The 11,298-nt window shown below is 38.7% G+C and overlaps 1 protein-coding gene across 1 annotated transcript; it reads right to left on the bottom strand.

The window, feature by feature from the left end:
• Positions 1-4,961: 4,961 nt before the first annotated feature.
• On the bottom strand, positions 4,962-11,261 carry LOC110831471 (ganglioside GM2 activator). Its single transcript, XM_022067501.2, has 4 exons — positions 11,068-11,261; positions 6,655-6,837; positions 5,682-5,855; positions 4,962-5,591 (listed from the first exon to the last, which is right to left on the bottom strand). Exons 1-4 carry the CDS (start codon positions 11,149-11,151, stop codon positions 5,430-5,432), a joined length of 603 nt encoding a protein of 200 aa, XP_021923193.2. The 5' UTR covers positions 11,152-11,261; the 3' UTR covers positions 4,962-5,429.
• Positions 11,262-11,298: the final 37 nt, after the last annotated feature.

The raw sequence follows: 11,298 nt of genomic DNA, 5'->3' as shown, positions 1-11,298 counted from the left end.
ATGACCTCTGAAACGTTGGTAAACATCGACCAGACTACACAGCGCAACAACCCAGAAGACAGAAATCTTCATACTCATCGCCCTGATGATGGAGGCAGTATGACCTCTGAAACGTTGGTAAACATCGACCAGACTACACAGCGCAACAACCCAGAAGATAGAAATCTTCATACTCATCGCCCTGATGATGGAGGCAGTATGACCTCTGAAACGTTGGTAAACATCGGCCAGACTACACAGCGCAACAACCCAGAAGATAGAAATCTTCATACTCATCGCCCTGATGATGGAGGCAGTATGACCTCTGAAACGTTGGTAAACATCGACCAGACTACACAGCGCAACAACCCAGAAGACAGAAATCTTCATACTAAGAATCGCCCTGATGATGGAGGCAGTATGACCTCTGAAACGTTGGTTAACATCGACCAGACTACACAGCGCAACAACCCAGAAGACAGAAATCTTCATGCTCATCGCTGTGAAAACCTCAAATCTTAGATAATGAATTACTTACAGCAGGGCAGTGCTTGAATTCCTATGCTGGTATCTGATCACGTTTCGATGTCTCGTTTCAAGCTGTTAATTTACTTGTTTGCACTGGTAAGGAGTGCTGTAGGGTCCAATTTTAAAACGAAGTCTGTTCCATGTGGACCTACAGAATTGCATCACAGTTAGACCTGTACACAGCAGTTGGTAACCGGTTCAGATTCGCACAGGAGGGAAATTATTCTCATTTACTTATGGTTCTAGGTGATTTTCTTCAGTCCCTTCAAACAAATACGATACAGTATCCTAAAATACGACATGACATCCATCTTTGCTCATCAACCAGTAATCCTGTCGTATCTCGGTCGACGTCACAAAATCTGAGAATCTCGTGTCAGAGAGACTTGACCAAAGTACTGACGATTATAACAGATAATTCCTACCTTGTATTGCTGCCGCTAAAAGAACCTCCCAATGTTTCTTCTATTCTACGCGTTCAATGTAAAAGAACTTTTCTGCTTTCACGTTTTAAAATAATTTATTTAAATGTCAGTCGAAGAAGAGAGAAACATTTCAAACAACACTTTACGTAAAAAAAACAAAAACATTCAGAAGCAAACGACAGATCATCTCTACGGGAAGTTAGACGATCGATGGGAAACATAAAAGCTCTTAAAATATTTATGTAGATCGTCGCTTTCGTCTTTGTGGATTATTTATATGAAATTCAGGCTGACTAAGTTTAAGAATAAATTCATAATGTGGATCTACCCATGTAAGCGTCTCTCTCTACGTTTTCGTCTGAAATTGCTAGAAGTATTTCGATTACATTTGATAACATTTGATAACGAGAACTTAAATGTCGTTCACAAACTGTCAGATACTATCTGTACTTTATATAAAAACTCAGGTCTGACTTCATGATTTAAAAAAAATTATTTAATCTTACAAAGAAATGGAATCTGACATAAAGAATATATTTGTTTCTGTAATAAATAAATATTAATGTTGATAAGGAATTCAATATCGTAAGATAAGCATCTGGAAAACTTGAAGAATGCGTGTTTCTCGGACACGTTCAATGCCTTATAATGTGAAACAATACCACATGTATTTTTCGGATGAAATTAAACTGGAACAACATCGTTTATTTACATTTTAAATAAACGCTACTGATTTGAAAGCAAATAACAATAACGCAATTATCAAATCGAAATAACAACCTAATAACAGCCGTAAATATCTTGATTTAATGTTGAACCCATCATCTATTTATGGCTTAGCAGTGGGTTAACTCGGCGTTGTCAGAAAATGAATAACGCTAAAAATGTTTACAGACTAGTAAAGAAAAGTATAGAATTAAATGTATGTATAACTAAATATATAAACCATGACAATAAACTAACAGCTGAAATAATAACATTTTCTTAACAGAATATTAGACAGTGGACTGCTTAAAACTTTCATGTAAATTATCAGAGCACAAGAATAATAAATAGGAGATTCATCAGAGGAATAAAATAAGTAATTACTGGTTAATTTTCGGATAGAATATTTCTATCTGACTGCATTTCAAAACTATGATAAATGAATACACGTAATTTAACATAAATATCTTTATTTGACTTTTATGTTCCTAAAGAGTTGCCTCTTAACACTTAGGTGTTGTGTGTCTGAAAACGGGGTAGAGCTACTCAGGATAACATTCTGACCAAATACATACGAAATAACTGAGTAAATTGGGATACCACATAGCTAGATTTTCGTTATTTATTGTTGTGGTAGTGAAATCAATTTTATAATTGGCTGAACATTTAAATCAGTTGGGATAAATGCATATTAAATGTGAGGAAATATTTCAGGAAAATATAGTAGAACATATTAAATTATAGTTTTAGTCTGTGTCCTCTGTAATGCGACGAGTAGAGTACGATTTGATGTCCAGTATGAGGAAAGCGAGATAGGTTTTCTGGTCTTTATTTTTCATCGAAAGAAAAAAAATAGAACAACTTCTTCCTCAGATTTGCATCAAATAATGTGCCCTTGTTCTAGCGAAAATCTATACTTTTTTTGATCTGAAGAAGGTTTATTGAAAGAACAGTTTCATATAACCCATTGATAAGAAGATTAAATATACTGAAAAACAAGCCATGTTATGGTGAACTTCTTCAACACTGATTTAATACTAAAAGCTTTGGAATATGAAAAATACGAATACAGAATTCTATTGAATAAAAATTTTCTGGGATATTATCCATCGTCTAGTAAATATAAAACGTAAAAACGACGTTTCGGAGATGCAGCTAATCCCTATCTCCGGAGATAGGGATTAGCTCTATCTAGTGGGCCCAACTGTGTAGGAACCTGAAGACGGAGATAGAGTCCCATCTCCGAAACGTCGTTTTTACGTTTTACATTTACTAGACGATGGATAATATGCAAGAAAATTTAGAGTCAATTGAATAAAAATTTTCATGGATATTATCCATCGTCAAGAAGTTTTAGATTTGATATACAGAACTCTATGTTGAAATATAATTTTATTTTATTTATTTATTATTATTTTTGTACTCCGTTTTCTCTAACGTACATCAACAATCCCAATTGCAATTACAATTCATCTGCAAACGAAACATCTTATAGAAATGGATCCAGATCTGTAAATGTCCCGAGGACTTGTTCATTAAAACTAAAATTTTACAGAATTTTGCAGAAGTCAGCCGGATAAGTCTGGATTTATTTAACAAGGAATGGATTCTAATTAACCATTCACTAGGCTGTAGCGATATCCCTTGAAATAGGCCACGATCTCCGCTTCTTAAAATCTTACAATAAATCGTACAGAATCATTCTTTGACCGCATTCAATTTTATACAATTTTTGTACCTGATTCAGCATTAATAAATAACGCGCGTTTTACTAAATTTCAGTGATATGAACTGTAAGGTAAAATCCTTAAAAGATATAAGATAAGCTAAGAAACATTGGGAAAATGCCATAGCGAGGAGCTTAATATTTTGTAAATTTTACCTAAAATTGTTTGTGTTATTAAATCAAGAAGGACGTAGGTGAGTCGAGTGATGGGCTTTTGTGATTACAGTAATGAACCTTCAAAAGAGAATATCTTGATTAACTGAGCTATTATGGACTTCTCGAGGACTCTGCTCTATGGTGGTATTTAGGAATGAAATCTGAAGATAGTTGTCATGCTATGAATGGTACAGAAAGCGGAGATAAAACTCCACGCATTCTTGAGATCTCGGCACGCGAAAGAAAGGAATTATCTGATTCACACCCAGGACGTCTAATCCTTTGAGGATTACGATGGGACGGACTGCGTTGTTTCTGGAGTCTTCTTGACGTAGTTGTGAAGAGAATGTCACGGAATGAATCGATACTCGGCCATGTCTTTGGCTAAATAGATTATTGTCTGAGCACACATTCGTCAACTGTTCTTTCAATTAAGAATTGTACTGAACCATAATGATGGTCTCTATTACCACAAAAATTGGTCATTAAACTATTCTGAGCCAGCTCGATTTATTTTGTATCCTCGTCACCTGTTTCGCTTCTCTTCATTTACAACGGAGCACGGTTTCTTTATCCCATTTTATCCATATTCTGATGTTTATTAAGAACAATAAATAAGCCACAGCTCGCATTTCTTTCTCATGTGGGCTTCGGGAAACTTCCATTCCTTTGTAAAAATTTCCATTGTCACCAGATGGGAACAGAGTGAACTATTACACAGCTTCTGCCATCTATCAGGAAAAATGTTAACTACATAGGGAGAATTTAAAGAAAGCCACAGCTCGCATGTGGGCTTCGGGAAACTTCCATTCCTTTGTAAAAATTTCCATTGTCACCAGATGGGAACAGAGTGAACTATTACACAGCTTCTGCCATCTATCAGGAGAAATGTTAACTACATAGGGAGAATTTAAAGACTAACGCTATGCGCGTAGTCCTTGGCTATTACCACAGAGTGGGAGTTCTCGACCTTTCTCGCTGGCGTATCACTAATTATAATTTAACACATTAAATGTACCACTAGCCAAATGCTTTCAGGGGAAAAAACTTATTTATGTTAATATTATCTTTCGATTTTCTTACTTAGTTCGCGTACCACTCAACATTGGCTCGCGTACCAAAAACTGTTTTACTAAGGAGAATATCTAGGAGAGGAGACAGAGAATATGTTCATATCTCGTAACGAGAATAACTACATGGAGGAGATTGATCAAGAAATTTCCAGCCTAATTATGTAATATATTTTATATACAAATCCAGTCGAAACCGTCAACGTATTAAAATTTACGTTCAACGTAATCCTTCCATTTATGTCTAGGTCTCCTAAGTGTTGTCTTCCCTTTATGGTTTCCCGATTGAGATTTTGTATTCATAATTTGCCCTACGTGTGCTGCATGTACTGCCCATCAAAGTTTCAGACACATACAAAACAGGCAAAATGATATATATATATATATATTTATTTATTTATTTTTATATTTGTGTGTTTTGATAGCAGACAGGAATACAAATTATTGTGAGCCAAATGGTAGCGATCATTTAATGAATTTAATTTATTCTTCCATTTAATGTCGATCTCTTGCTGTTTGGGGGGGGGGGGTGTCGGACAGAATATTTAAAATAAAAAAGAGGAAGTGGCATATGAGACTGAAACTACAAAATGAGGGCAACGGGGGGGGGGATAAGGAACAGAAAAATGTATAGCAAACTACTAATTATTTATGAACCAATGAAGCTCCTGTTGGGTTTAATTTGTGAAAGCTACATTAGTTTTACAGGTCAGAGGTTTTAAATTTGTGGCTAAACTTGTGATTTAAATATGGATTTCTAACTAGGCCTTGTTTATGTTTGTCGCTATGATCTTTAATTTCACACAGTTCCAAACATAATTTCAGATCACAAAATTGCATTTACTTTGGAATTGCTTGGAGAGTGAACGAAGCGATGTAGCAGCCAATTTCAGAGTTATTGTGCACGAACTGGACTATGGCTTTATATTTACCATTTACTAAGGCCCCCCACCGTGTGCTAGGTGCTTGAATCCTCAAGTCACTAGGGATATTGTACAGCCCCTGAAAGAGAAACAAACAGATATCAGAAAAATTACCAGATTTGATCACCTAATTTTATTAACTAAATAATTGTTAAGCGAAGTTGCAAACCTTTTTGATAGGACAGCGACAAGGAACGTGATCTTGAACAAAGGATTCAGGACATGTCGTGTCTTCATCGTACCCGTAGATGCATAAATCTTCGTAGGTGCAGGATCCAAAGTCCTTGATGCAGGGCACTCTCACCCATACCCCCAGAACTTCACTCTTCATCGACACCTTTGCCTGTTTTATACAACAAATGTTTTGTTTGTTTATACGTACGTAAATAACACACATTCGGATACATTTAAAAATTGCCCTCTTTTCGTTTCGATTTTCAGTCCTGAAGATGGAGACAATGTTTTTGTCCGAAACGTTGGTATCTATTGTACCTATGAGTCCATATGTTATCATAACCCGAAAGTTCCCGCTGTCCAAGAGTTATTCCCACCAGTGAACTGTTTACACCATTATAAACTTATTTTATTTATTTATTTAGTGTTCTGTATGACGACAGGTCCATATGAACAGGATCCTTCCATCCTTTTCTCGGACTGGGACCTGTTCATATACGTTCTTGGCAGATGATCCAGAAGTGGTTTGCCATTGCCTTCTTCTGTGTGTGAATGGAGTAATTGTTGGGATGCCACGGAGAAACCGAGGAAGACCCCGGAGGAAAACTCCGTGTTGCCTAGACCACGGCCTTGCCCAACACAAGTTATAAATTCGGGCACCGCCGGGAATCGAACCCGAGACCCCAGGATTACAAGGCCAGCGTTCTAACCGCTAGACCACCGTGGCGGTATTATAAACTTACACACTTATAAATACGTCATAAAAGCATGCCGACATTATACTACACTCCTCTGTTTCCAGAACTGCCCCACACAGCCTTCAGTTCGATGGGTGCCGGAAGATGTGAAAAAGTGGAATTTTCATAAGACCGCTCATTTCCTTCCAGTGACAAAGAAAACGAGCATGAAATTTCTGAATAGAATGAAAATTGCTGGTGTGTCTCAGAGAAGGAGTGAGGGGATCTTACCGTTACGGGTGCAGAGAGGAAGGTCCTGACATGTACTTTCCCAGATACCACGATTTCTTCCTTCCATTTGTTAACAGAAACTTGGATGTCCTGAAGCTCAAAGTCGTCGTTGTCGATACCACATCTGTCCACATGCCAGTCCTCGACGTGCAAGTACTTCTTTGGGACAGCCAGATCAAGAATCTGAAACATATGCACGAGTAAAGATTCCTTTAGGGCAGCGTTTATCAACCTATGGTACCCGTACCACTGGTGGTACGCGAACTAAGTAAGAAAATCACAAGTTAATATTAACATAAATAAGAGTTTTCCCTGAACGCATTTCGTTAGTGGTACATTTAATGTGTTAAATTAGAATTAGTGGTACGCCAGCGAAAAAACGTTGAGAACCCCTGCTTTAGGGCTTAGAAATACGATAATTATTTTTAATAATTTTTATATTCATCGAAATGTTAATAGTGAAATTAAAAATTCACAATAAACTCGAACTTTTTCTATCTTATCGCTTGCATTCCAAAAAACGTAAATATTTAAATAGTGACTACATAATATTATAAATCAGTTTTAGTTCATATGTGCCTTGGCTCAAGCGGCTAGTTGTTGATTTCTTGCAGCGGAGATTCGGGTTCGATCCCGGGTGATTTTAAGTGGCATTCGTAGTGCAGGTTTGTCTCCGAGTTCATCCATTTCCCATTGCTAATCACCGTTCAACTATTTATCCGTACTAAATTATCACTACCCCCATGAGGTGTCTGATACAGTACATTATCATACCCTTGATCGTTATGAAGTGAGGAGTTTCATCTCTGAATCTTCTCAATGCTAGTTTGGGAGAAGATGTAGTTTAGTATTTCATGTAAGTGCGTAACTTGGTCACTCATTCTGAAAGAACAGCAAAGACTGAGGGTGTCTGAGAACAAAGTGCTGAGTGGACTATTTGTAAATAAGATAGATGACGCACTGAGATGTATGAGTGGACTATACTACGCAAATGGAGAAAGCAGGAAGCATTTTGGCATCTTAAAAGTCATGGATGTAGTTCAGAGAACGTTATTAAAATGTAAAATAATGTAACAGTGGATTGAATGTTGCCAGGTTAATTTACAACGCGGGATCAGAGGAAATAATTTGGATTTTTTTTTCACACAACGGGCGTAAAATTAATGTCTGTCCGATCTTAAAACATTTATCGAATATTGATTGAATATTGAATACTGAGAACTTTTACTACATTTTAATTCTTGCTTGTGATAGTCCAATGTAAATCATTCTGTATTTAAATTAAAGTCTTTTGTTCCTAGAAACTGGCTCCTCGTACAAAATGTACCTGAATATATTTAAAATCTACAGATTACAATAGAAACACTTCTTATGATGAATATTTAACGAAATAACTGTAAAAATTCCTTTGATTATTAACACTTTAATTTGTTATCTGTAGTTCAGATGATTTTTACGGTAGTAGATATATTTTTAAATCAAATGAACATTTGGGCTAGCGTGCTATGCACATGCAAAGTAGCATTTCAAGTTCCACATGAAAGCAGAGCTTTTACCGCGACAAACATCCGTTTCTGCAACCGCTTCCTTCTTTTTGGAAATACAATTTGTTTTGTGGTTTTCCTCGGACAGATTTACGTGCTATCATTTTAAAATTGCTACTTTACTTTTCCGCCATTATTACCGTTGCAGTTGTCCTTGTGTCTTTGTTTCCAGATCTTGATTTCAACTTCCTCTCATTTATTATTATTAACCGACATAATGGTTATTATGTAATAGAAACTAAAGCCAGCCGCTGGACTAGAGTTTTAAATACTTTATTACAACTCGCAATCTTTTTTATACAATTAATGTTAAGATTATCTATACATTTATTTGGGGGGGAGGGGGTTGTTTGCTGGTAAACAGGCCCTGCTATTAACTGTTGTAATCTGAAGGCAAAAGGATCTTCTGCTAACATAATGGAGGCGGAAGATTTCTGTCTTCTGGGTTGTTGCGCTGTGTAGTTTCAGAGGTCATACTGCCTCCATCATCAGGGCGATGAGTATGAAGATTTCTGTCTTCTGGGTTGTTGCGCTGTGTAGTCTGGTCGATGTTAACCAACGTTTCAGAGGTCATACTGCCTCCATCATCAGGGCGATGAGTATGAAGATTTCTGTCTTCTGGGTTGTTGCGCTGTGTAGTCTGGTCGATGTTTACCAACGTTTCAGAGGTCATACTGCCTCCATCATCAGGGCGATGAGTATGAAGATTTCTGTCTTCTGGGTTGTTGCGCTGTGTAGTCTGGTCGATGTTAACCAACGTTTCAGAGGTCATACTGCCTCCATCATCAGGGCGATGAATATGAAGATTTCTGTCTTCTGGGTTGTTGCGCTGTGTAGTCTGGTCGATGTTAACCAACGTTTCAGAGGTCATACTGCCTCCATCATCAGGGCGATGAGTATGAAGATTTCTGTCTTCTGGGTTGTTGCGCTGTGTAGTCTGGTCGATGTTAACCAACGTTTCAGAGGTCATACTGCCTTCGTCATCAGGGCGATGAAAAAGTGTATGAAGATTTCTGTCTTCTGGGTTGTTGCGCTGTGTAGTCTGGTCGATGTTAACCAACGTTTCAGAGGTCATACTGCCTCCATCATCAGGGCGATGAGTATGAAGATTTCTGTCTTCTGGGTTGTTGCGCTGTGTAGTCTGGTCGATGTTAACCAACGTTTCAGAGGTCATACTGCCTCCATCATCAGGGCGATGAGTATGAAGATTTCTGTCTTCTGGGTTGTTGCGCTGTGTAGTCTGGTCGATGTTAACCAACGTTTCAGAGGTCATACTGCCTCCATCATCAGGGCGATGAATATGAAGATTTCTGTCTTCTGGGTTGTTGCGCTGTGTAGTCTGGTCGATGTTAACCAACGTTTCAGAGGTCATACTGCCTCCATCATCAGGGCGATGAATATGAAGATTTCTGTCTTCTGGGTTGTTGCGCTGTGTAGTCTGGTCGATGTTAACCAACGTTTCAGAGGTCATACTGCCTCCATCATCAGGGCGATGAATATGAAGATTTCTGTCTTCTGGGTTGTTGCGCTGTGTAATCTGGTCGATGTTAACCAACGTTTCAGAGGTCATACTTCCTCCATCATCAGGGCGATGAGTATGAAGATTTCTGTCTTCTGGGTTGTTGCGCTGTGTAGTCTGGTCGATGTTAACCAACGTTTCAGAGGTCATACTTCCTCCATCATCAGGGCGATGAGTATGAAGATTTCTGTCTTCTGGGTTGTTGCGCTGTGTAGTCTGGTCGATGTTTACCAACGTTTCAGAGGTCACACTACCTCCGTCATCAGGGCCATGAGTATGAAGATTTCTGTCTTCTGGGTTGTTGCGCTGTGTAGTCTGGTCGATGTTAACCAACGTTTCAGAGGTCATACTGCCTCCGTCATCGCCCTGATGGCAGTATGACCCCTGAAACGTTGATTAACATCGACCAGACTACACAGCGCAACAACCCAGAAGACGGAAATCTTCATACTCACCGCTGTGAGAACCTCAAGTCTTACATAATGGAGGCGCTTTGGGAGAACAGAAGGTATATCTGATACTCTTCCTTGACCCCGAAACTATATGGAGATGAGTCGTCAGGGTCACGATTCTGTCGTTTTTTTATCCCCGGGGAAATGGCTCCCAGTTCCCTTTGTACAGGAGATTGGGTGGGTCCCAGAGTTGGTCTGGACGCAGAGGCTACAAGAAGAATGCTTCGATACTGATTGAAATACCCCAGCTCTTGTTTTATCAGGTATGCCATTCGACTTCCGGCCGGATATGTAAACTTGTCTTATCTTTCCACAGTTTTCCTCAGTATCCTTAGGCAATGCTGGAGTCTACGACCACGACAGTAAAAATCCCATCTCATTCTACGTTAGATAACCTGTGTATTTTGAAATGGATTCATTAAATAACTTAAGAACCAATCAGTCACAATTTCAAAGAGACCCTCGGGTTACAAGCCGCGACAGGTGACTGAATGGTCAATAAACCATATCTTCTGCCAACGTTTCGAGAACAATCTCTGCTCTCATCCTCAGGACTGCTGCGTAACAAATCTGATCCTTTGTAGCGCAGCAGCCCTGAGGATGACAGCAGATATTGTTCTCGAAACGTAGGCAGAATATGTGGTTTATTCATCGTTAAGCCACCTGACGCGGTTTGGAACCCGAGAGTCTTTCGCCAACTTAAGTCTCCGCGGAAGCTTCACTTTATACATAATTTCAAAGAGGTTTGGCAACAAAAATTCTGTATTTGTTTCTTGTCTCCACATCATATTTACAGCCTATGCGAAGAATAAGTCAGTAAATTCCTGGATATGTTATTGCTTCCGTCGTCCGCTTTTGGGGAACTGTTGTTCTTTCCGCAAATAAGTTGTGTACTTACGTCGTTAAACAGGCCAGCCTCCAATCCCAGGCTCAGGAACAGAACACCACCGATAATAACAGCAAATCGAATAACTGCATCCATTGTTTGCCAGAGCAAGAGAACTGCGAGTTCAACTTGAGTTATCTTGCACGCAGTGAAACATTTGCGGTCGGATGTACTTTTTCCTCGCAACTACAGCCACATTTGTGACGATAAACATTAACGCGAGCAGGCCTAGTGGGAAAATAC

This window comes from Zootermopsis nevadensis, unplaced genomic scaffold (genome assembly GCF_977971745.1).
Source record: "Zootermopsis nevadensis isolate Lab colony 2312 unplaced genomic scaffold, Znev_1.0 Znev_ptg000006l, whole genome shotgun sequence".
NCBI classification, from domain to species: domain Eukaryota; kingdom Metazoa; phylum Arthropoda; class Insecta; order Blattodea; family Termopsidae; genus Zootermopsis; species Zootermopsis nevadensis.
This window is presented reverse-complemented; position numbering and strand designations above follow the sequence as displayed.